Raw genomic sequence first — 27381 nt, 5'->3', positions numbered from 1 at the left:
TGATTTGCAAAAGGCAGGTTAAGTGGTAAAACTGATTAATAATAACAACAAGCTATTTTGTCATCATACCCACACAATGTGACCATGAATCAGCCTTGTGATAGTACTGCCCTACTTCCTTAAAATAAGTATGGAAAAAAAATTAAGCTCTGTTAAAAAAAGGAACTCTTCAGTGGACACAGTTTTGATGTGCTGGGTCAGGTATTTAGTAAGTAGCTTAAAAACTTAGCTGCATTGTATGCAGTGTACCGGCAGTGCTGATTCTTTCCTTCAGATTAGTTGTATAGTCAGCAAATTTTAGGCTTTCTGCTGTGCAGGAGTCTTTGCATGACAAAGAAAGATTCAAAGTTAGCTGTGGGGCTTGGGTTTGGCTACTTTTCTGATGCAAGCAAGTCCCTTGCTGTTTTCTGGATTACAAGGCACTGACATACACCGTCACTGCAGGCTTTTTGCTTCATCCATCTTTTAGGCTCTCCCCCCATTTCACACAGTTTATCCCCACAGTTTCTCCCCATGGTACAAAGTTAGGTGATTTCAAGCAACTGTTCACCCTTGCAGCACGGGTTTGCAGCAGGGCCAGCATTAAGATACATGAAACAGCTTAAACAGGAATTCTTCCTTCCTCTTGCTGCATGATGCACTACTAAGCAAAGCACATGGAAAAATATCCCCCAAACAGTGATGATGTAGTTTTAGCTCTGAAATTTACCTCTGTGATCTTCATGTTGTGCTAATTAATTGTAGTTGGTTATAGTACAACCGCATGTCTGGTTAATTGTAACCGAAGTGAGGGATTTGGTGTTTTGATATTGTGAGTTGGTATGTTTTAATTTAGAAATCTTGCTGTTGGCCTTACCCAAATATACTGAACTCAGTGGAATGGCTCCTGGATGTTTGAATGAATTAGAAGAATCCTCTTTGGAGCCAAGAACTGATCTTGTACATTCTGAAAAGTATCAAATTGATGCAGATATGTAATCACATGATATGCCTTTTGACCTCCCTTTTCAGATGCTAACATGTGTTTTCTTGTTACTATTTAAAGGTCAAATGGCTGGTGATCACACACGGCTGGAATTCCACAACATAGAAACAGGAATAATAACAGAACGGCGCTACCTGTCTTCTGTGCCTTCTAATTTCATTGGTCATCTCCAGAGCCTTACATTTAATGGCATGGCATACATTGACTTGTGTAAAAATGGAGACATCGATTATTGTGAGCTAAATGCAAGATTTGGGTTCAGGAACATCATAGCAGACCCTGTAACCTTTAAAACAAAAGCAAGTTATGTTGCTTTGGCAACACTACAAGCATATACATCTATGCACCTTTTTTTCCAGTTCAAAACAACCTCTCTGGATGGATTGATACTTTATAACAGTGGCGATGGAAATGATTTCATTGTGGTTGAATTAGTAAAAGGGTATGTATGGATTAGCATCATGACAAACCCGGTCTATTCAAAATGTATAAACAGGAGAAATACAAGGGAGAGTTTAGGATGTACATCTTTATCTGACTGGGCATATATGGTTGATGTTTCTTCATGTTAAACTTTATGCTTTATTGTGACTTTTTCTTCCAGATGAAGCTAGATGCCTGAACAATATGAAAGTAAATAATAGGTATCACTTCTATAGTGTTTGCCACAAAGAAGTATTGTTCATAGCCTCCTTCTTGTTCTCTCTCTACGTATGTATGCATGCATTGGTACATGGAGTGCTTGTTACTTTCCAGAAGCTTGGGACTGCAGCTCAGCTCATCTAAACAAATGGTGATTTCTCTGAATTAAGGTTGTTTCCACATCTGGTATTGGTTGTTTTCTGGTTTTCCCAGCACTACTGAGGTGTACAAGGAAATAGGAAACATTAGACCTAATAATTAGTGCCCCCTTGCTATGTAAAGAAAAAGGAAACTTTTCCAATTTTTTCTCTTTGCCCAGGTATTTACACTATGTGTTTGACTTGGGAAATGGTGCAAACCTCATCAAAGGAAGTTCCAATAAACCTCTGAATGACAACCAGTGGCATAATGTGATGATATCAAGGGATACCAACAATCTCCATACTGTAAAGATCGACACTAAAATCACAACACAGAGCACAGCAGGAGCCAGAAATTTAGATCTCAAAAGTAAGTACAGTAATTCCTGCATGACCTACAATGAGGGTTGTTACAGAATGATAACGTGAATAAATCATATATGTAAAGTACAATATCATTTTGTAATACCATATGAAATAGTATTTGGTAACAGTTTACATGATCGTAAGAGGTGACATCTTTATGTTAGCCTGACCATGCCAGTGTAGTGGTAGTTCTGCACAATTAGGTACAACTTTAAATGTGCGGAAATACTACAGGAAAGAAAGTCGGAATTGGTAAGAACACAGAGTGGCTAATATACACCAAAAGATAATTGGGGGAATAAAGGAGATCTAAAATGTCTATGACAAAAGCTTGATTTTTACATGCACACAAGCTATATAAGTAGCATGCAGAAACCACAGCCCAAGGTTTACAGTATGACTACAAAGGGTTTGCAGAACTAATGATCTCTGTTAGAGAATTGGGGAACCTTTTGACCTGTCCCCTTTACAGTGTTCAAGATATAATGTACCTTTTGTTGGGAAAATAAAGACTCTGCTATATTTTGATATCATAAAATGTAAGTAAAGTGATCTTACATGGCAGCCCTCTGAGGAATCGGTCATCAAATATATTGATCCATAAACATACCTAAATAGGTAATAGGTTGTAATTTCAAGTGCAGGATAGGATTAAAAATAGGATAAACTTGTTTTATAGCTCTAAACCTACATTTTGTAGATCCAGCTAGATTTTTAAGATCCATTTTTTATAAACCAAATGAATACATATGTATAGTTTAAAGTAAGTAATAGTAATTCAGTTATAGTTTTAAGAATGGGCTACTGAAAAGCTAAGTTGCATCAGAGGAAGATACGTCTTTGAAAGGATCTGTAAGTATACTTTTGTAATACTGCTAATAACTTCATCAGACATAAGAAAAATATGCTCTGGTCATGTGAAAAACTCCTGTATTTAAACATTCCTTATAAAAGTTCTTGTTAGGAAAATCAAAATTTCATAACGGTCAAAGAAAATTCGGTATCTCAAAAGTCTCCGAATGTTCAAAGTAGATATTAATATTCCATCAAGAGCTTATTCCTTGTTGGATTTTCTTTTAACTACCTCTGAGTCAGAGATAATGAGCTGACCTTGGTAATTATTTTGGATTTTGTGATGTTTAATATTTGCTTCACTTGAAAGTGCTATTAACTTTGTAAGAAAGACATATCTTGATATTTCATAATCTTCAGTAAGAGATTCTTTAGCAGAAATGCTTGGTTTAGAAATTAAAGCTTTTCAGATGGCTCACGTGCCAGTCTTAGAATTGTGTTTGAAATTTGTGCCATGCTATGTCTCATTTTTGCATCCTTGGAAATGTGGTCGATGCTCATTGATACAGTGTAATATTTAATCGTTATTTTTGAAGCTGTAAAGAAATCATCCAACTATTCATTGACCTTTTTTGCAATGATAAGTACTACTTACACATATGCGTGTGTAGGTACATGTATTTAATCTGTGGGTTTTATTCTCAATATCTTAATTAGACATAGGCAGGAAAAATCAGCCTGTTATGAGCTGATAAGTGAGTTAGCACAGTCTTTTTATTCTACATCTTTTTCAAAATGAATGGTGATTTGATAGTCTCCTTATTTAAGAAAAGGGAAAAGGTTGAACGATATGCTTAACTGAAGGCACTAGAGGGCAGTGTTATTTCACTAAATGCACTTACTGCAGTCACAGAGGCAGCTCATCGGGGAGGATAACCTATAAAATCTAACATTCCTTTGTTTTCCTCACTTTGAAAATTCTGCTTTTGCTTTTACCCTTTTGAAGTGAAACTGTTTCCGTAGCTGGTGCGTTTTCTAACCTTGAATTCTGTAGGAAAAAAAACCCTGAAGAGCATGAAAAAACATACTGGGGTTTGAAGTGAGAAAGGTGAATGGTGTTAAATGGTGATGTTCTGTAATTCACAACCAGGAAACGTGGCTAGTAAAAGAATAACAAGCCTGACATATTCTGTGCAGTAATATGTAGAAAGCATCTTGCTCAAACTGGTCTAGTATACACAGATCCTCAATCTCTGGTTTGGATTGGAAAGAACCGTAAATATTGTCTAGTTCCAACCCCCCTGTTTTTAATGTGTTCTACTATATTTTGCTCAGTCAGCTTCCCTTAAATATGGCACAACATCTATCATGATAATTCTTGTTGGATTTTGGGGGAGTTCAAGCTGATACATTTTAGCCATTCCTTTGTATTCAGTTGCAATCCTTTCCTGTAGCTTATTCCTTTCTATTTTATGTCAGTGTTTCTTATGGTGACACATCTCTGTTATGCTAGAAACACTCCATTCATTTTACTGATACAAATAGCTATGGTTAATTCATTCTCGTGTTATTTTAGCCCTAGCAACAAAGCAAATTCAACCTTACACTTTGTGGTAATTATATCAATAATTGTTTAATCAGAGTTCACATTAGGTGAAATACAAATGTGTAACAGTCATATAGAATCTGCAGCCTTCTTGACTAATTGTAGAGTTACCAGATTTCAGATGCTGAAATCCAAGCTAATCCTGGAAAGATAAATGACATACATGGAAATTTTTGCAAATACACAGGGAATTTGGTATGAAGATAATGACACAGATTGTGTTGTAGAGCCTGCACAGCATGCCAGTTGCCTGGGCATGCAGACAGTTGCCATTAAAGTTTGGGAGAGGTTTTACACCATATATTTCCTTCTGGGTGTAGAATTTGGCTGGATAACAGGTCATTATTATAGACCTGTGTTCCATGCATAACCTCTGGTACACTTTCAGTGCATTGGAGAGTGTACCTGTGGAAACACTTAAATTCTCCAGCTTAGTTATTGCTGTAATTAGATGGGTAAAGTACAAATTGGAGACAAATAAATGAATTAAAATCGTACTGTGTTTGGATTCCAAGAACTGCGGTATTTTTCCTAGCAGAGAAAATTACCACAGCATACTCGGATGCAGTTCTAGCAGATAACCCATGAAGATAAACGAGTCTTAACAGCAGAGGCAGCGCAGCTCAAGCCTGCCAACATTCAGTTGCTCAGCCAATTTCCTTTCATATATTTCATGAGCAGATTCTCTGTCCTGCTTTCAGCATAACTCAGATAGTTAGCATGGTTACAACTCAAGACATTCACTGACCAAGGTAGTTTGGTAAAGAGGAATTCTTGCCACTCTGCTTGATACTTTTATGGTCTGAGAAGCCTCGAAAGGACATGAAAAAGCAGGTGAAACTTGACTTGTGCTCATGTTCCTGGCTCCTGCTGAAGAGGAGATGTCTCCTTTGTTCAACCCTGTAGGTATTACAAAATCTGTGCTGTCTCTTCCCTCTCCACATTTTCTTCCTGTGGTGTGAGAAATTGAAGTACAGCCAGAATTATTATTTCTTTAATAAATACTTGAAGACACCTGAGCTGTTTTTGAGAAGAAACATCCTCGAGCATGTTTTTGTATAGTTATCTACTAGGGTTTCAGTCTCCTTTTGCTTCCTCCTAAAGATAGAAGCACTATTTCAGTGCCCAAAGTTTTCATCCGCTTTCTTTAAACAGAACAAATACAAAACCTTACAAATCCACTCAGAATTCTTTTGTCATATCTGTTAAAAAATGAAAATATTTTTAGCATTTTGATTGTTTATAAATTGAAATGAAATGTTGAAAAATTGCAGCCTTACAAAAGGAAAAGCTGAGGAATGCTGCTGAGGGCTTAGATTTAACAATAAATAGTCATAAACTTTTCTAAGAGTTGGTAGCTTCAGTACTTCAGTATCCCATCCTATTCCAGACTTTCTAGATATGCTGTATACTGCAGGCTGAACTGCAGTCCTCCTAATTTTGATATTGGGCTAACTGTGCTTTCTTTTTAAAAGGAAATTGCCATCGCACACACACTAGATAATCCTACTCAGCTCAGCATTTGTGGTTTATTTTTTGCAGCCTGTGCATCATTTCACACATTTTTAGAATCCTAAAATCCCAGGTTGGAAGGGACTTCAAGGATCATCTGGTCCAACCTTTCCTGGCAAAAGCTCAGATGTCTCAACACCCTGTTCCAACACCCTGTCTGGATGAGCCTTAAAAGTGGTCATCACTTCCCTGAGCAGATTATTTTAGTGGCTGAAAGTTCTCATTGGGAAGAATTTTCCTCTTGTTTCCAATTGGAATCTTCCCGGGGTACCTTGTGCCCATCACCCTTGCTCTTTTCCATGTGACTCCCTGTAAAAAGGGAGTCTTCATCTTCTTTGTAGTCACCCTTTAAATACTGGTACATGGTGATAAGGTCTCCCCCAAGCCTTCTTTTCTCCAGGATGACCAAATCCGCCTCTCAGCCTTTCCTCACACAGCTTCCTAGTCCTCAGGTTATCTCTTCTTTGGACCCTTTCCAGCCTTTCCACATCTTTTTTGTACAGCAAGGACCAAAACTGGACAAAGTATTCCAGGTATGTCATACACAGCTTGTGTATAACAAGCGCTGAGTGGACCAGCACAATGTCATCTTTATCTCTGCTGGTGATGCCCTTGTTGATGTTCCCCAGCACTCTGTTGACTTTCTTGGCCACAGCTGAATGTTGCTCACTCATCAGGCTTGTGCCCACCAGGACTCCCAGGCCCCTTTCCACAGAGCTGCTCCCCAGTCTGTGCTGCGCTCTTGGGTTGTGTTTACCCAGGTGCAAGACCTTACACTTGTCCTCATTAAACTTCATCAGGTTCTTGTTAGCCCTCTAAGACCTGCTGTTATGACCTGTTTCTTTGAATTGACATCCATACTTTCAACTTGTCTCCCGGTATTCTCTTCCACATGGCCTTCCCAAATGTCAGTCCATTGGAAGTCATATGTTTTTCCTGTGCTGTTACTTCATCTCTTCAAAAGATGCTATTCATATTACAGCATACATAAAAATCAGCTTCTTTGGAGTTAAAAACCCTGTCTAAAACTCTTGTTGTCTGTTTTATTTCTGTAGCTCTTCACTGGCCTCTAGCTTCCTCTATTCCTTTGTGAGATTACGGCTGTTGTTGCTTTGTACATTTGCTCCTTCATTTGCTGTTTTCTCCAATAATGTGTGAACAGTCTAGTCTGAAGCTTTTGATGGAAAGTAATGATATTAATTTCTGGGATTACCTCAGTGGTTTAATAAATGCACTGAAATATATTTCTTTCATGTACAAAAAGAATCACTTGGCAATTCATCCGTATCAACTTTTAATGCAATTAACTAAATTACAAGTAGATCAACTAGCCTGGCATATTCATTGATGATTTGTAATATCATTTAACCTATTGATATTTCATTTGCCTGCCAAAGTAAGTTATTCATGCTATGCAAAACTGAACCAAATTAGTCTTGATCATAAAGAAGATTACTTGTTCCATCAATGGAAATTGAAATTGTTTCAATTTCATTTAATATTTGTTCCTGTTGTTTTATATTGAGCCCATTATTGTTGTTGCTGCATTATGTGCTCTTCTTTATATTACAAGGTGTCTGTCAATGGCAGTGAGACTTCATATTACTGTTACTAAGACACAAAGCTTTAAGAAGCACAGAACAGTATTTTATAAAAATGCAAATTTCTACAAATGAAACAAGTAATAATGCTTGAACTTCTTGAATAAACATGCAAGAGCTAATTGTAATGACCTTGCCAGTGGGCTGTGAACTCTTCATGCAGAAGTAATATTCAGTTCTAGATACTGTCAACAGCAAGTAAGTGTTCCTAATGTGACCTGTTGGAGTCAACAGTGGCAAATGCAGCTGCTGTCTTCCTGTTACTGTTGGCAAAGCAGCCTCATTACAGAGGGGAAAATAAGGAACTTAAAACTGAGAGCTCTTCATTGAGACTTTTTGTGTCAAAGATATATGGGCAGATTAACAGCAGGTGATCGGAGAACCTGGTCTAATGCAGATTCCTTTATCCTCCTTTCTTTGCAACCTGTCACATACTGCTTCTAAACAGCTGTGCTGTCTACCAGGCTGTGAAAATAATTTTGGCAATGCTAAGCCTTCAGAAATTGCATCCAAATTTCCAGAATCATGAAATGGCAGTGCTCTGGGTTCAATACAAATTAAAGACAATACTCTCGTGCTTGCGCTGAGTTCTGTGAAGACAACAACATTGCAGTAGTCTTTCAGATCACTCCACGATGAGAGAAGGTTTGTTTCCCACTTTCTCTCCCTTGCTCTTTTCAGTCTTTTACACTTTATGCAACTGTGCAGATTTGTCTATATTACTACAGCTTTTTGGCATGCAGATTATTACCATTGCTGATGATGGAAGTTCTTTCAAGCCCTTCTGAAATACGAAGTAAAATTTATGCTCAAGAAGGAACACAGAAAAATATGTATGCTTTTAAAAGTTGCAAAAAAGCTGGATACTCAGTGTAAATATGTGCCACAGAATCCTAGCCCCTCCTCCCCCTTCTCTCCCCCCAAGCCAAGAAGAATGTCCTGAACTTGTATTTAGTGTGTGCTGCCCTGGCTAAGGGCTCTCTGACTGAGCAGTCCTTTTTGCAGAAAAGCTGCTTCCTGTAACACCCTCAAGGCCTGGAGGTGATTATCTTGATCAAGAAGATAATATTACATAAAATTTTCCTCTGCAAACCTACATTCAAAATGAGATTGTTTGACCTTTCAGCTTTTTGGTAGTTTTATGTGGAGAATCTTGCTTGAATTACTAGCTAAAGGAAGAGTGTTGTAGATGATGATCTCTGAGGTCTAGGATGCCTGTTATAAAGAGGAGATCCTCACTGTTGTAAAAACAAGCTCTGTAAAGAGCATGTGTTGGCTGTTAGAGCCGAGAGTGAGTGAATGACTTGAAAAGAGTATCAGGAAGAAGGGAAGCCTGAGTACGCTGTGCCACGCAAATGCCTGCTTCATTAGGTTTTGTCTATTTTTCAGATGTATGCAATGTACAAAATGTACAAAAGTGGTCAGGACAGGAAAGAAATTAAGGATGTTTGATGTGCTTGAATGCCTCGTCTCTCCACCACAGCCATCCCCCTCATACAGAGTAATTGGCATAGCATCAATTCTGTGGGAGATGGATTACCACACACATTTATATGGCAATTAGATTTTATGATTTACCATTTCACATGCATCACCAACTTTCCTCACAGTCCATTGGACATGCAGACTGCTTTGGTTTTAAATCTGTTTAATCTTTTTCAGTGCCAGTGCTTTCCGTCTAGTCTTCAGCATAGCGGGTGGGAGGAAGAAGCAAAGAGAAATAAAGTGGCTGGGAATATGAGAATTGTTATTGTCAAGAAAATGCTATATGTTTTTGTGTAACTGTTTCTTGTTTGAGCATATATGTTGTTTGAGAAGGGGATCGTTGGGGAAAAGGTGGATTTTAACCTGGAGGAGTCTAGGGGAATGTTCAGACTTGAGAACTTTCCTTATGAGTATCTGCTTTTGTCTGTTGAAAACTTAGCTTATAAGAACATTATTGTGTCATTGCTATTTACACATGCACACGTTTTCTATCAGATGGCTTTACTTGCTTGTGAAACACAGGCATATTTGCATAACTGCTGAGCAGTTCTGAACAGAGCCAACAAATATAATAGGAATAAAAACTGAGCACTGTGAGATGACTGCAGGAGTAGGGAGCACATCCAGGAAGTGTTCAAGGCCAGGTTGGACAAGGCTTGGACCAACGTGGTCTAGTGGAAGGTGTCACTTCTTGTGACAGTGGCTTGGAACTGGATGAGCTTTAAGGTCCCTTCCAACTCAAACCATTGTACGATTCTTTGAAATAACTACAATATGTCCTACATGCCAATAAGGATAACTAAAGAAAACCAACAGTGCCAGCATTTCAGTGAAGGTGATTTCTGTTTTTGAATACCCTTAATATGGGGTATTCAGGGAAGATACTGAAAGCAATGTAGAATTGAGCTGAAAAGATCAGTTTCTGTAGTCCTTCCTGAAAGAGTGACTTGCTAACCCAAATTCATTTTTTTTGCCTGTAATTGTTTTGCCTTGCTTGGTACAGGGAATGTGGAAGATAGAATGTGCCACTTCTCACATCATAAAACTGCCTCTTGCCCCAAGTATTTGAAAGGACAGATAACTCAGCAGAGCCTGGACAAGTAAACTAGCTGCCCTCTCCCTTCTTAGGTGAGAGAGAGTCTAGAAGTGATGGAATCCATCATTCCAACAGGAAAAATGTTTGAAAATCCTACTTTCCTTCACAAAGAAAAAACATCACATCAAAATCAAAAGACTCCAACCACACATCAATACTGAAGCTACAGAATAGACTCTTTGAAGTGAATAAGTGGGCATAAAACACTAAGTTTACGTGTTCCTGTCTTCCCTCAAGTGCCCTTAAAAGTGGTAGACAAAATTCAGTCATGCTTTGCTCTAGCTCCAAACAGGCCTGTCAATGTGCAGCAAGTGCATGTTATCTACTGTAAAGGGAGATTTGAAAAGCCATATGCTGGAGCGTATGTGCTGCAGAAGCTCTGTGGATGCCTCGATTAAGGCTTTGTCAACTGTCCTTCAATTTATTATTGGGTTATGATCACAGCAGGCTGCTTGATTTGTTGCAAAGAAGGAAAAAAACCCACTATTTCATCAACATTTTAAAAAAAATCAGTATGGAACAAAAAGGAACTGTTTATTCAGGAATAATTAAATTGGGGAAAGATACTGGAATCACACTTATCTACTAGTCAAGACCAGTTTGTTTTCTCAAGTGTGTGTGTTGAAACCTCACCTCTGAAAAACAGACACCCCTGTCGACTGCACAAAGTAAATGGTAGGTAGATGCTTTTGTATGCTGGAGAAGGGAGGTCATTAAGGACAGGTAGGCATCTATATTTATTTAATGTCAAAGGCAGCTAGGTACCTACCTGACATTTTCATTTGAGACAAGGTTTTTTGGTTCATAGAATCATGTAATAGTTTAGTTGGAAAGGACCTTAAAGCTCATCCAGTTCCAACCCCCTGTCATGAGCAGGGACACCTTCCACTAGACCAGGTTGCTCCAAGCCCCTGTGTCCACCCTGGCCTTGAACACTGCCAGGGATGGGGCAGCCACAGCTTCTCTGGGCACCCTCTGCCAGGGCCTCAGCACCCTCCCAGGGAAGAATTTCTTCCTAATGTCTAATTCCAGGATTTGTCTATTGTGTTTATGTCAGGACATAATCAGCTTTTGTCAGAGTAATTTCTACATTTCAGTTGCCTCCAAAATACCATGAGCGGGGATTGTGTGGGTCATCTTATGTTGAATTCCACCTGGTACTTCATTGTGCAATTATTAAGATACTCCAAAGTGATTTCTATTGATCCTGTAACAACAAATTACCTGTTTTAGGAAGGACTGGAAGGAAGTGAGCTCTTTTTTCTTTTAAGGTTAGGTTTTCCCTATGGTGTTTCTCAGCCTTTGCAGTCACAGTCCTCTTTGGCTGCCTGAGGGAAGAAGCTGTGTTATATGCTTGATCATTTTGAAGTAGCAGCTTTGGAGAAAAGTGTGCCTGACACTTCAGCTTCACCACAGACAGATGTTCCTTTTTATTTTCACATGTCATATAAAGGAATTGTGGAGATGCCCATTGTGCTTTCAGGACCCACCATGTAATACCAGGGCTATCCACATCCTTCTTGGAGAGCAATACATCTCTAGCACACTGCAGAAGCACTCTTGTTCCTAGCTGTAGTAGTGATTTAGTGAAACTAGACAGAAACTTCTTCCAAATTGAAAGAGAAATGAGCAGCTGAAAGTACAGTTGAAACCAGCAACACGAGGCACAAAGAGATGGAGTATCTGCTTTTGGAAAGAGTGATAGATTTGAAGATGCCTTTGTGCAGCCATGTAAAAACATTCCAGGGATATTGTCTTTATGAAAAAGCCAAGCCATAATTCCTGCTACTATTCAATTTCCTCCTTTTTGCTTTGTTTTCATTCATATATAGAACCATACATGAATGAATGGTGTTCACTTATTGTCAAGAACGAACACCAGATATGTACAACACAAGACAGATTTCAGAGAGCAGAGAAGCCTAACTAGATCCTGGTCAAAACTACGTGATCCCTGAGCAGTATTCACATGTTGCTGTTAACCATTAAAAACACACAGATATACTTCCCCCTCTGCTAGTGCTTGAAGGCAATGGTAGTCATTAAATTAAACAAATAGTATTTGCCTGCCAGCACCTATCAAGTAAGAATTCTTGGCTGTGGATGTGAATGAGGAAAGGAGGAAAATCTATGAGGTGACCCATCATCAAGGTCAGTAGTGCCAAATATAAAGATACTTCTGCTAGTTATCCAGAAAAGAAACAAGTAGAAGAGCATCTTCAGTTGTTATTTTACCTTTCTCTGGTTTAGCATTTGCAAAGTTCTTATTTTGAAGAGATGTAGAGATTTGAGATAAAGAAAGGATGAGGTGTTACAGAAGGAATTGACAGTATTTGTTTTACCGGCAGTTGTGTGTGACTCACGGTTGTGTGATGCTCATAACTGTGATTCCAATAATGAATACATTAAGAACTTGGGCTCATTTATTAGCGGGCAGTTTGTTTCTGTGTTAAATTCACTTGTTCTTCAAAGCACAAATCAGCTGGAAGTCAGAAACAAAAATACATAGGTGTAAGCAGGGAAGCTCCTGTGGAATAAATTAATATCTACATTGCCTCTAAAAGATACAAACTAAAACCACTGAACTCTTCTCGTCGTCAGTGCTTTTAATCATTACTGTTAGTGCCATAATTTATAGGTATAGTTCTGAAAGTGCTGCCTTCCCATTGATTCCTGTGGCCTGCAGGGAACATGCCAGGGAAAAAACACTGTAGCATACATTTTTTTGTTTGTCTCGGAAAAATTATGTGAGGAAACAATTCTCCTTCTGTATAAGAAAGGGGGTAATTCTGTGTACCGGCTCCTAACATAAGAAAGAAGAGATAAGATTAAGGACTATCTCCTTTCAAACTAAATCCTTTATTTGAGTCTTCTCTAGAGATCAAAAAGAAGTTCAGAAGGAAATCTTGGAACACCCTATTCTCTCACCATTTATTTACTACCAGGTGCTTTGTTATGGCAGTCAATGTATTTTATGTGAATTATTTTCCTTTATAAATGAAAGAAAGTCAGGATTGTTATGGAAAAAACCCAAACCCAAACAAACACCTTTTTCAGGAGCACATATAAAAATCAGGATAAACACAATTTTAGAAAATGCATTTACAAATGTAATAGCTAAAGTTCAGTTCTAGAAACTATGGCTCTTGCCAAAAGTCCTTCCTAGCTTTCTTGTTGACCGCATTAGGCACTGGGAGCTGCTCTAAGGTCTCCCCGGAGTCTTCTCTGGGCTGAACTACCCCAGCTCTCTCAGCCATAGCGGAGGTGCTTCAGCCCTCAGAGCATCTTTGTGGCCTCCTTTAGACTTGCTCAAGAAGGTCCACATCCCTCTTGTGCTGGGAGGAAACTACTTATTCATTGAGGTGAATGTGAAAATGAAGCATGTGATTAACCAGAATAAAAGCAGCTATGCAAAACATTTGTAATGGCAGAGACAAAAAAATAACCAAGTGTAAAATCATGAACTACATTTTATTAAAAGAACCCAAACTTATTGTTAATTCCAGTTTTGTTTGGAATTAATGAATTTTGTCTCTGAGAGAAAGTGTGTTTTTATGCTATGAGCTGCAGGCTTAAACCACATTTGATACTAAATCTGGAAAAGGTTTAGCTCAGCATCATAAAAAAATACTTGTATACAATTCATAAACAGTAAAGTTTTACAAGGAAGTATGGTTACTCAATACATATGATGTGTATTAATGTAGGGTATTAGCTAGTGCAGAAGCAGTACTCAAGTTATTTTGAACATCAGTGAAGTTAAAAGACTACCCAGAGCATGTCTGAGTGGATATTGTGGCTTCAGTGATATATAATGAGCAGTTCTAATTATCAATAATCTTAAGAATCTATAAGTACACACCAGAGTTACAGTTTATTTAGGCTTGAATTAATGTATCATACTTTGGTGCACATGATACTTAGCTGAAAATACTCCAAGGTGTATTTTCAGGAGCAAATATTCTGAGTTCAGTTTCATATGCTGGTACACCAACCTGGACTTCCACTACCCATCCATCATAACTGACAATTGCTGTATGACTGTATATAGCAATCTTGGTATGCCTGAGGGATGGATCTTAGGAGCTAGCAGGGGATCAATCTGAAAGTTTGTGGTTTTAAAGGTGTAACCAATCACAGAATGAAAATAGTTGTTTGGACAAGATGTATGTTGGGAGGTTTTAAAAAGAGGTTGCATGTGTTTTGTGCAATAGACCAAATTTAACCTTTCTAGCATGGGAGTGGCTTTCTTAGTATTTTTTTTCTGGTGTTTCCCTCTTTTAAGTCTTTGGGAATCAGCTGAGATGAATTCTTTCTCTGTTCTGAGCTGACAATGACTGAAAGCACAGAACTTCAGGAAACCTGGAAGGGTTTTACTTTTCATGTGTTTCACTTGACAAAAAGATGAAGAACCTTTAGTAAGAGTTTTTACTTGGTTAGCAGTTCAGCTGTTGGGAAATACAGTTTAAGTGCTATGAATGAATTACATCCCATTTGTGGCAACATAAGGACCACCATATTTTAATCTGTTATGTCTAATATCACGCTTCTGAGATTTATACTGTACCTCAAAGCTCTAGAGGAAAGCAACATTTTATTTTTCAAACTATGTATGTAGAGTGGAGAAAGCTTGAGGTTTAGTATATGATGCTATAAAGGTTGCTAAGGTTTTGGGTTGGATACTTTATAAGATTAATAGTATGCATGCTCCTAAACTTTTCATCTCTTATTTTACTAATTCAAATGCAGTGGGGTATTAGGCCTAGTATGTAGTGACTAAAAATTTTCCACAGTCTGGTAGACATTTGTTTCTTTCAGGCCTTTCCTTGCAGCCAAACTGTAAACTGTTACAAATAGCATTAAATTGCAGTCCCTTGCTAACAGTGAATTATGCCAGGAGAACCAGGAAAAGGTGTGACTGCAACTTAGATAAGGAGGAGATTAAAAGTAACCACATGGGGTAGTGGTGGTAGCTGGTACATTCTGAGTTCTGTCGCTATAAAATCTGCCTGCAGCTCTTGGTAAATACTTAGGTAATGAACCATTTTGCATTTGAGTTGATGTAGAGACACTCTTAAGGTGCATCTTGTGGCTGAGGCTCCAAAATCATCCCGCCTGGGGGACTGGAATGCACAATATAGATTAGAATGTATGAACAGATAGTCTGTTGAAAATTTTTGCTACCACAGAACATGTCATCAGTGAGGTAGAGTAACAATTTTGTCACTGGGTGATGCTTGTGAGTTTGATGGTCCCATAAGCACCTTCCTTTATATGGGTTCAGTGCTCCTTGGAAGCTCAGGGGTCCTCATCCTGTGTGACTAAAGGGGCTCTCAAGTGGGCATGCTCAGAGCACTCCTACCAGGCTTGCAAAGATAGCTGCTTTCTCTGAGTTAAGAGGATAACAGAGCAAGACAGGAAACTTGTGCAATGTGTAGGAAAGCATAGTTTTATTCCCTTCTGTCATGACTGAAGGAGTTGAGTGCATCTTGCTTGCCAGGTGGAGGAGTGACGCCTTTCAGCGTGGGCTATGTTCATGCTGAGCATGCTTCCCCTCTCTGGCCAAGCAAGCGCTTAGGTTCTCCTCTGCAGCATGTCTTCAGCAACTGCTATGGAAATCACCTAGTTAAACCTCTAGACTGACACTTAAGGCACACTTTAGGGAAGTAGGTTATGTTGATTTGAAGATGACTGTTTTGCCAACCAGAGAAACCCAACATGTGAAAGAGAAAGGCATAGCCTGAATTGGTTTAAAACAAAAAAGCATCCCCCTCCCACCCTGGTGCTTAAGAGAAAGGTTATAGTTATGTCCTTTCGAAGTAAGTCTCAGAACTATGAATTACTCAAAGGAAGAAAAGCACTAGTTTTCAGTCCTAAGTGTGTTGCCTGAGGTTCTTCAGAGAGCTGTTTGTAATATATATCTGCCATCACAATTATTTTTGGCGATAAAATCATTTGTTCAGTGTGCAGATCACCATCTTACAGACCTGTACCTCCCCCTGTTCCCACACGACTGACACATGGTATGAATTTTGATGGGGGGAAATCAGTCATTTCATTGCTTAACAATCATATATATTAACAAAATATTTGGAAAATTGTATTTTTCCCAATAAGAGCAGTCAGCCATTGGAATAATTCTACCAGGGAAGTGAGGGACTCTCCAACTTTGGACCCTGTTAAGATTTGGCTGGACAGGATGCTGGGACATCTAGACTAGGTCATGTTTTAGGCTGGCTGTGGTTCTGGGAAACCTGATCTAGTTGAAAATGCCCCTGCTCATGGCAGGGTTGTGCTAGGTGACTTCTGAAGGCCCCTTCCAACCCAAACTACTCTGATTTTATGATTCTGTGCTTTGCCAAGAAAGGTTGGACGAGATGATTCCTAAAGTGCCTTCCACCTGGTACTCTATGCTTCTGAGTTTCTCCTTACATATGTCCCTAAACCCTTTATTTCTTGCCATGCTTTTAAATGTTTGATTCTGGATATGTAGGCTTCAGGAAGATCTTGGTGCTCTGCTTACTGCCTTTTAGCTCTGTGTGCTGGATCCATGATGGGTATTATCTGCAGGGGGGTTGGAATTAGATGATCCTTTCAAACCCTAACCTTCTATGATTCTGTGATCTGTGGTCAGATTCCCTGAGTATGCTGAAAACAGGCATCAGTGCTAGGTGCGTTACTAGGTGGAGATTCTCTTGACTGAATCCTGATCTGTGAAATAGCTGTGTGTATGATCTGGCACATGAACATGTTCAGGTACTTTGAAGTAATTAGTTATATGAATGTAAATTATACATCTGCATGTGAAAACGTGCAGTCCTGCAATGTCTTTACATCACACATACTATTAGTGTTGTCTTCCACATTTATTTTGCAGAATGCTTTTCTAAGACATAGAAAGGCCAGAAAGACAGGTCATATATTCTACAGGCTTTTTCTTTCTGTACCTAATACTTATTTCTCCTTAACAGGTGATTTGTATATTGGAGGAGTAGCCAAAGAAATGTATAAATCCTTGCCAAAACTGGTACATGCAAAAGAAGGTTTCCAAGGCTGCCTTGCATCGGTTGATTTGAATGGACGGCTCCCTGACCTCATATCAGACGCTCTCTTCTGCAATGGGCAAATAGAAAGAGGATGTGAAGGTATTCAATAGGCTGATGATTTTTTTTTATACCATAGTGAAAACATTGTGCAGAGTTTTGTTGATATGTACCCTCCATCCATGGAGAGACCCTATTTTACCTGCTTCTAGCTGGTTTTGTTTAACCCTTTCTTCTATAATGACAGCATATTTGTAGTACTATGGAAAGTATTAAGTGTGTGCCTGCCCTACAGGGCAGAGACTGATCTGAGAACATGAGTTCATTTCTTAAATGTTTGATGGAGGTTCCAGCCTTCTCCAGTGGCAAGACATTTTGCTTGTATTTTGTTTGCTTTTGATGTATTTTAATTAATGATAGAAATAATAACAATTAGCTTCAGTGAAGGCCTTTATGTCTTCATAATACTCAGGCATTAGCTAATGCTGGAACGTTAGCTAATTAATTCAATTTTTAAGGCAGACATTTTGAGTTGATTAATTCAAGGCTAATTTATGAAACTATTTAAGATGAATCTTCCATCTTCTCTATTTTGCTCACCCCTGAGATTTGTATTGTTATGAGCCTTTCTATCTGAAATCAGTAACAGCCAAATACAGTTTATCTCACATTTTTTATGTCTTTATTGACTCATCTGGAATACTGTGGAATTTAATGGAGGACAGAATTAGAAGAGGTGCATATGTAATTCAGGGGTGTCAATCTCTAGCTATTTTTCCAGCTGTCATTTAATCCCACGTTATTTTTACTATGATTTATGGAATAATTTAAATTAGTTCTCTATCCCTGCATATATATTTTATTCATGTAATTATGAATTTTATGGCTACGTTCAATTTTACATGGTCTCCTCTTTTTCAAGTACCATTCTTTTCTGGACAGGAAAATGTATAAATGATACTATAGAATCTTGATGATTTTGATTCCAAGTTTGCCAACAGACGTTGTAAAAAGTCCAAGCAGAGCTGGGGGTTCCCTCGAGCTTCATGAGATGAACCTTTCTGGTCGATAAATTCTCTCTTCTTTTCTTGTCCCTACACTGTATTTGTGCAGGTGAAACATTTTTATTCCTTACCTGCTACCTTTAGTTAACAGTATAAATTCTATCAAGAGCACATAGAAATATGTAAAATTCACAACTTACCTTTCTATAGCTTTAATTCCATCAGGAATGGAAAAATATGTATAAATTAGTTTGTCGCTGAGTTTGGAAAATCAGATTTTACTTTCTGAATGATGTTAGCAAATCCCATGCCTGCACCATCTCTTCAGAGAGTCAAAGTGCACCTTAATTCCATTATGCATTTCACAGCTTCTTTTGAAATGATGTAATCTTCTAAATGAATTTTATGTACTTCAAAGAAGTACTGCCACAGGCCTAGAGTGTGAGTTCGCCTTTTAAACCAGTGGCACAACTCAGCTACCAGTGGATTTAACAAAGCCACGAACAATTTAATAAAGGCAGTACAAATATTGTTCCTTGGTGGAGAGTCAGCTTTTTCAGGCACTGATGTCATCTGACACAAGCAAAATGGTCAAACTTAGTTATACAGCCTGGCTCCCACAGAACCTCATGAGAAGTCTTTTTCCTGCAGAAGGAGCTCTTTAACAGCATTCCCTTGCAACCTTTCTGCTCAACTCTTGCAAGTTGACTCCTCCATCTCTCTTGCTTACTTCAAGTCTCCCTTTCTGACCCTATGAGTCTCTTGACTGCAGACCATGGATCAAATGTATGAAAAAAATGTTCTGACACCTAAAATACAATTTAAGTCACTTAAAAATGTAGCTGCCTCTCAGAAGTCTTTTGTACGCCTCAAGCTGCCCATGGCGCTGCTGCTGTCTATAGAGATGACTGTCTCCATTCTTGCAGAGCTGAGCAGTTTTGCATCTATATTGTGTTGCAATGGGATGTGTAAGCTCTGTAAGTCCACCGAGATTTTGAGTCCAAAGAACTCAGGGCACAGAAGCAGAAATCATTTCCAACCAGTAAGTATTAGTCTCTGCCACTGTCAGTCAAAGACAGCAGAATAGACTGGTGGGTATATGTCCTATGTTAAGACATCAGCCTGCTGCAACATCTTTCATGAGAAGTGAGGCATTTAGATTTAATGTTATTCAGACTTGTGGGATTGAATTCCCCACCTTTCTGATAAACCAGAACAAAAAAAAAACATGGGGTGAAAGCTCTTTTTCTCTCTTCTGTCAAACTGTGAACCCATAATGCGTAGCTGATTAATTATATCTGTTAGGATTTGGTTCTTAAAACCTCAACATTTCTCAATAACTGTACTGTGCATATTAAAAATTCTGTCTTAGAAATGTATTTTTTTTGCAAACCCACCCATGGGATTGGTGTGGCAAGTTGCCTTGCATTTTGGTTTCAGCCACAGGCTGATAGATATCTCTGTTCTCTATCGTTGAGCATTGAATATCATTTACACTTGGCTGAATCCACCTTGTTGACAAATTTTCAATGGTTAGAACAGATAGAAACTAACAGCTAGAAACATAGATATGCTAAGTAGCTCTTCAAATTGTTAGCAGCATACCCCAGAGCCAGGTTGTAAGTGTCAGTCCTGTTCTTCTCTAGTCAACTCCATTGTACTTTCTTTCCAAACTTTAAATAAAGCAGAATTCTGCAAAATGCAGAATGCTGTAACCAGTTTTAATAGGTTTAGGAGGAAAATGCCCAGTGTGCACATATGTGTACACATAATGCAATTTTTGTATTAAATGAGCTATATGAAAAGCTTCCAAATATTAGTATACGTGAAGATGCTTGGTGATGATATATGGAATTGGGTTTTGCAATATATAAGAAAACATTGTATGTGCTACTTAATAATGCTTTTTGTGTAACATAGGGCATGTAAGCCCTCACATAATACAAATGTAAATGAGAGACCAAATCCAGTCAATTAAAAGTCTGCAGTGAAACTGGAAAAATTGTAATATTTAAATTGAATTTGCATCAAATGGTGAATGCTTGAGAAGAGTCTATTACTGTATTTTTACTAAATAGTTTAGTTCTGTAATATATATAGGAAATATGAATCATAGGAGATGTTACAGTGTTTACCAACATTAAACAGCCCTCCTCTGTTCTTTAAAGTAAAAAAGCCTCCTTTTATTAAAAGAAATTCTTACATGTAAGCTAGTCTTGATGGCAATTTTGGAATAACGACTAGTATGCATAAGCCAAAAAACGCTAAGAATGAGTTTCATAAAAAGCAAAATATCCTGCTTTTTAACAAGATCATATCTGTGCTTTTATCAAATATGTGTATTTTAGCAGGCACTTAATGTGCCTTCAGGGTCCTGCAGTTTATGTACTTTTAAGTCCTTGTGACTTTTGCTCTACTTTGGCAAAGATGAGGAAATTCAACATTGCATAACTAAAGTGTAAATAAATCCATGCATATATAACATTTAAACACCTACAGATATTTTCACTTCATCTTTGTAAAGTTTCCGAGTAGCAGAATCTGGTGAGAAGAAAATGTGTCTTGTCTTGTCAGCTACGGGATTCTGTCATTATAATCCCCAGCTCCAGCAAGGGTGATGTAATGCCCAAATGTTTCAGCTTCTGGGCTCCAAACTCCAACAAAAAAAGAAATCACTAATTCCCAAATGTTTGAACTGCTGAGCTCAAAACTCCAGAGAAAAGAAAATCACTGTTCTGTGTCTGCCTACTGCAGTAAAACTGTTATAGGTGGTGCTGGGGGTATTATTATTATTAGTGTTGTTGTTGTTATTATTATTAATAATAGAATAGTTTTGCCAAAACATGGATGCAGCATACACTGCTCTTGTTCTCCATCGCACTGGTGACTGTTACTTAAAGCCAAGAGGCCGTTGAACTGACTCTAAATTATATTGCTATGCATTTTTCTCAAATACTGGCAAATCAAAAGAAAACCCCACACTGTGATCTTTGAAGGAGCTGTAATGTGACAGAAGGGTTAAGTGGATTTCTCTCTGCAGGATGGTTTAGGATATTGATATAATCTCTGGAGCAGTTTTGCCCTGTCATCAGTGACTAGCAGTGGGAGTCGCAAATGGATATTGATGTCTCTTCTCCAAAACACTTTAGTATAATTTTATAATCTCAGAACCAAATTTTATCTTGTAGTGTCAAGATGCAACATGAAATGTGCATGTGAACTCATAGTAATCTGTAGTTCACTGTCTGTACTTCAGTCTTCTTTCACCAGTCAAGAGGAAAGGGCTAGAATAAAGAAAGGCCACAAAGGATGACAGTGCTAATTACTCTTGAATTCAGTGTATCTGAACATGACAAATGGCTAGTCAGGATTCAGCCATGCGTTTACTGTGCTAATGCATTCATATCTATCCAAGGAAGAAAAGAAACCCCAACTTTTAATTTTCCTTCATTACATGTCATCAGCTCAATTAACCATTATATTTGTAGTAAAATACTGGCAAATTACTGCTTTCTTATTTTGGCTTGCCTGAAGATTTATGGCTATTAGCATTAATTTGTTTGCATTATATGGCATTTCTTTCTCTCTTTAACAGCAGCATGCACTTTACTCTGACTGTTTTTTTTGTGTGTTTGCTGCCATTTCAATATTGCTTACTAACATTTAATATATTTTGCTTTTTTATTTTGCTGACAAAGTTGCATTGATGAAAGCTGATTTGCAAGGTAGATAGCCCTGTGTGTATTAAACAAGACTGAAACCCCCAATGCACAGTTGGGTTCCTGCAATAAATGCTCTGTACATTTCAGAACTAAAGCGTGTTATTTGGTTTCAGATTTTGTCTTTCATACCTCTAAAACATTGGGCTACATGAACCTTCATTTTCCAGCATCGCTTGCATAAAGGCTTTCAGTCTTGAATATGTTTGTATAGTGATTGCCTTAGTGCTTTGATCATTCCTTCTCAAATTTCTTTACATTTCAGTAGTCGAGTCCTGATTCTCTAGAAGTAGAGTAGCGTTGTTTTTCATGCATATGTCACATTTTGGCATGCCAGTTCATTAGTAGTATGATTTTTTGCATTTCCCTTTAAAAAAGGAACCTGCATGGGAACCCTGAAGCATGTCAATCAGTACTTGCCAACATTCCTGCCAAAAGAAATTCCCAAACTCTTCTCAATTTTAAACCTAAATCATTTAAAATAATTTGTGGGATTAAAAGCATTGTATAGTGTAGCTTCATTTAATTTTTATTTTGTTTCAATTTTATTTTCCAATCTTTCATCTCCCAGAGCTTTGCATTCTGTAGCATCTGGCTTTGCTGTTTGAAATGTATTTACAGTAACATAATGATGAAGTGTTTAGAAAGCGTTTAGCCAGTTAATGGTCTGACACGTGATTAACAAGTAACCTGCAGTAAAGTTGACATTCCCACTGTACCTGGAAAAACTCTGCTTCAGTTTGTGCATTCCTGTGTGTTTGACATATCAATCTTAAAGCTAAATCCAAACCACCCTTTTAATATTACATGCTGCTACCAAATTAGCGAGTTTATGTGCGTTTTACTTGGTAACTCTGCTCGTTTGTTTTGAGATGTTGGCAACTAGTTAATGTGATCGAGTGGTAAATACCCCTTCTTTGGGAGGCAAAGTGCAAGTCCCTGTTTTTGTATGTTCTCATCAGGCCCCAGCACAACATGCCAAGAGGACTCGTGTGCAAACCAGGGAGTGTGCTTGCAGCAGTGGGATGGATTCAGTTGTGACTGTAGTATGACCTCCTTCAGTGGACCATTATGCAATGACCGTAAGTACGCTAACAACATGCTGATATGAATGCTGGAGAGCTTGAAGGCAGTATTTGAAGCAAGTGTCTGAAGCTTTAGATTATTTTGCTATTTAAATGAACTAGTAAACTCTGTGCAAATCTGTAAGGCTTTTAGGAAGAGCATAGCTGAAATATGCAGTATGAATTTTGGACAATGTGCGGTATCAAGCACTGACAGAATTTGGTTCTATTACACTTGATTGCATGTCTAATACACTGATGGTTACCTGTCTGAAATAATCCTCTTCCTGCATAAATGTTACAAATAGTGGGGTTTTTTTCCTGCTTGAAAAATCCTTTTACATTTTATTATCTTAAGCTATATTGTAATTTTGTAGCATTATATCATGAGGGCTATAATTACTGTGAAACAGTTGACAAGGCTCATTATCTCCCTTTGTAGATTTCTTTAGGTGACACACTAAGCATGCCAATAATAAAAGCCTGCCGAGTGTTTTAGCTCTTTTAAATTTCATCTGAATAAAACTACATAACATACACCAACCATCTGGTCTTTCAGGAAAAGCTTAAATGTGTCAAAAATAAGGGGCCTGATTCACCAATGTCATAAGCTAGTTTTATTCCAATCCAGCCTTATTGATCTAAATAGAATTAGGCAGAAGTGAAAGGGGAATACTAATGGAAGAGCCATCATGATCCACAGTAACTGATTAGAGCAAGCTACTGAGTTTTCTTTTTAATTCTTCACATTTGAAATACCTAAATGCTGCACATATTTATATCCATGTGAAGATAAGGCACTGTAAGACTGTGTCATGGTTTAGCCTCAGCCAGCAACCAAATGCCATGCAACCAGCCAGCAGCCAGTAGGATGGGGAGGAGAATCAAAGAAAAGCAAAATCCATGGGTTGAGATAAAAGCAGGTTAATGATTGAAAAGAATAATAATAGGAAAAAAGAGAAGAATAAAATAGAAGCAACACAAGTGATACAGAATACAGATACTCAGCACTCACTGACCAATTTCTGGTCAGTCCTCAAGCAGCCATCTCTATGTTCCCTGTTTCTGTACTGAACATGAGTTTCTATGGTCTGGAATACCCCCTTGGCTAATTTGGGTCAGGTGTCCTGTCGCTGCTCCTTTGTGGTTTCTGTTCCCCTCCTACATGGCAGAGCATGAGACTGAAAAGTCCTTGATCAGGGTGTTTTCAGACTAAAGCCAAAACACAGGACTACACCAGCTACTATGAAGAAAATTATCCTAACTCAAATTTAGGACACTAAGTATTCTTATTTCTGTTTGTATACATTTATCTGATGAATGACTGATGGTAGAGAGTGTTGGTATAACGCTCTCATTCAAAGGTAGTCAAGCATCTTTGATTTTTGTGTCTGGTCCTGTTCCACTCAACAGCAAGGTGTGCCTTTTTGGAAAACCCAAAAATACCAGAATAATTATAATGTGAAAAGCTTTTGTCTCAGATTATAACTAGCATAAGGCTAGCAAATGAATTATATGCAATAGCTAAATTCTTGAGGAAGTTCCACTTTCCTACTCTTGACTATGTTTGGAAACTATGGAAAGGACTTAGTCTGTTTCCTTACACTTGCTGTCATGGTAGAAGTGAAATGTGGTATCAAAAACCTTCTGATAATTTGAGCAAAGGTTTGGGTGTACCTTATGCATGTTTGCCCTTCCCAGCAATGTGAGTGATTAGTCATGCTGCTAAACATGTATTTTTAAGGATTTCAGTCCCCTGTCTGCTACAAGAGAAAAAGATTTGTTTCTATTTTACTTTTGTTATTTCTGTCCTTCTGTCATCTGTGAGTTCTTCCAAAAGTAACTAAAAACTATGAATAAGAAAATTATCTGTTCCACATCTAGCAAAGGAAAAGCTGTATAGAAATTTGTCTTGGTAGGAACTGATGTCTGGACCTGGAACATTCTGTGAACTATTTTTTCAAGTGACAGCTATTGCATAAATTTGGCAAACTGGTGAACTTAGGCAGGATATTTACTAACCTGTGAAAGCTCTTCTGTATGGTAACATAATGGACTACATTGCACACAATCAGATAATTCTAAATATACTATTTCTGATTATGGTAAAGAAGTACCTTTAGTACATGGCTGCCAAAAGTACTTACTTTTTCCTCAGATAAATCTTTCTTTTCTTAATGTAATTCTATAACAAATGTGAAATATAAATTTACCCCAGATACGGGTGTTTTGTAATAGAATGCAGTCTGGTAAACATAGTATGTTTGGTTTCTGCTTTATCTTGACTCCTCAGAATCGTTCAGATACAAATATCTGCAAAGCAAATCTAACAGGAGAGGGGTTTTATAATGGTACGTGTGAGGTAAAGGAGGAGAAATGATGTTGTACTTTCAATATCATCTTAGATGCTCTTGGAATGCTCTCTTTTGTGTCTGGGAAGAGCATGACAGGAAGAGGAATGATGAAATGTTATTGCAGTTTTTAATACCTTGCATAGGCTGCATACCACAGGTGAGGTGAAGCCAGGACTGCCCCAGGCCAGGCATGACCAGCTCCAACAGACACTACACAAGTACATCTGAGACCCTCGGCCAAGCTGGTGGCACCTCTGTGAAAGCACACATAGGAAGTGTCCCATAAGAAGTGTCCCATTCTTACAAAAAATCCCAGACAGATAAAAACGAAGGGAACAGAAAACAGAGGAACATCGAGATCAGACCAGAGGAAGTAGGTGAGCAGCTGAGGTGCGAGTTTGGTCCTCAGCCAGGATTAACCCACCTCACTTCCCAACTCTTTTGTTCCAGTGGTTCTTAGGGAACATACTTGAGTAGAAATTCCTGAGTGACAAAATGGCTGAGGTGAAAAGGGACCTGTGTAGCTCAACCCCTTTGCTCAGAGCACGGTCAGCTAGTGAAGGTTGTTCAGGGCTGTGTCCAGGTAGGTTCTGAGTATCTGCAATGATGAAAACTCCATAGCTGCTCTGGGCAACATGTGCCAGTGCTCCATCACCCTCACAGTACAAACATTTTCCTTACGTTCTAGTGAGATTTTGTGTATTTCAGTTTGTGCCTATTGCCTCTTGTCTTTTCATTGGGCACCACTAAGAAGAATCTGTCTTCTTTACTCCCGTTAGGTATTTTAAAACATTGATAGGATCCCCACTGAGCCTTCTCTTCTCCAGGCCAGTCCCTACTATCTCAGCCTCCTTTCATATGAGAGATGCTCCAAGCCCTTAGTCACTTTTGTGGCCCTTTGCTGGACTTCCTCCAGCATGCTCATACTGCTTTTGCACTGCGGAGCCCAGCACTAAGTGGTAATGCTGCAGATGCTTCTCAACAGTACTGAGGGGAAGGCTCACATCTCCCAGTGTTTCTGCAATGTTTCCAGCTGGACAGGCCCCAGCATATCCTGGTGTGTGGGTCCATTCTTCCCAGGTACAGGATTTGGTCTTTTCCTTTGTTTTACAAGGTTTTTGTTAGCTCCCTTCTCCAGCTTGTCAGCATCCCTCTGATTGGCAGCACACTCATCTCGTTTATCAACCACTCCTCCCAGTTTTGTATCATCTGCAATTTGCATAAATGTGCACAAATTACCTTGCTGCATCTGAGTTGATTCTTTCAGCATGTTTCCCATAGTAACCTCAGTGCACAAAGATTTGATGTTCATTATTCCTAGGCTTTACAGTGTAAATGTTTCACATGTATCATTCTTGTCTCTTAATTTCCAAAACAGAGTTTGGAGGAAATAATAGACTCACAGAATGGGTTATGTTGGAAAATATAACAGAATGGTTTGGGTTGGAAGGAACCTTAAAGCTCATCCAGTTCCAACCCTCTGCGAGGGGAAGGGACACCTTCCACTAGACCGCGTTGCTTCAAGCTCCATCCAGCCTGGCCTTGAACACTGCCAGGGATGGGGCATTCAGAAAATAATGGAAGGAATAGTTTCTCAAAAAGTGTTCTAATGCATTCTACTAATACAGTGTGCAAGAAGCTTCTTTACCCTTTCCTGTAACAGCACATGACTACTCCTGTGTTGTTCAGTGGATTATTCAAGGTGAAAATGTGCACAGCTTAAAATGAAGAGGCTGATTGTTTCTCTCCCAGTCTGAGAGTGTCCTCTGTGTGTCAGCTAGAGAGATGGAGCAGTTCAGGGAATGTATTCCTACTGAAAATGACCGTAAAGCTACAGTTTTACATCTGTAGTCAGGAACACCCAGAGTTCAATCCACAGAAGTTTTGCTCGGTTGCAAATCTCAGTATTGCACTAAAGTTAGGATGGGGTACCTGCAGACCATAAGCCTTCATGGTGACACAGATGGGAACA

General features: G+C 38.5%; 1 protein-coding gene across 20 annotated transcripts in view; it reads left to right on the top strand.

Annotated features, from left to right (window-relative positions):
• NRXN1 (neurexin 1) overlaps positions 1-27381 on the top strand; it is a 678674-nt gene that overhangs the window by 308606 nt on the left and 342687 nt on the right. For 18 of the 20 annotated variants that reach the window (XM_034060547.1, XM_034060546.1, XM_034060544.1 and 15 more), the window contains 4 exons: positions 1046-1427; positions 1947-2137; positions 17197-17370; positions 22954-23073. In XM_034060547.1, the coding sequence (XP_033916438.1) occupies positions 1046-1427; positions 1947-2137; positions 17197-17370; positions 22954-23073 (867 nt within the window). Of the gene's footprint in view, positions 1-1045; positions 1428-1946; positions 2138-17196; positions 17371-21970; positions 21998-22953; positions 23074-27381 lie in introns of all 20 variants that reach the window. The other 2 variants (XM_034060533.1, XM_034060529.1) reach the window with 1 other exon arrangement.

Source organism: Melopsittacus undulatus, chromosome 3, assembly GCF_012275295.1.
Source record: "Melopsittacus undulatus isolate bMelUnd1 chromosome 3, bMelUnd1.mat.Z, whole genome shotgun sequence".
Classification (NCBI taxonomy): Eukaryota; Metazoa; Chordata; class Aves; order Psittaciformes; family Psittaculidae; genus Melopsittacus; species Melopsittacus undulatus.
Note: the sequence above shows the minus strand (reverse complement) of the source record. Positions and strands in the feature narration are given on the sequence as shown.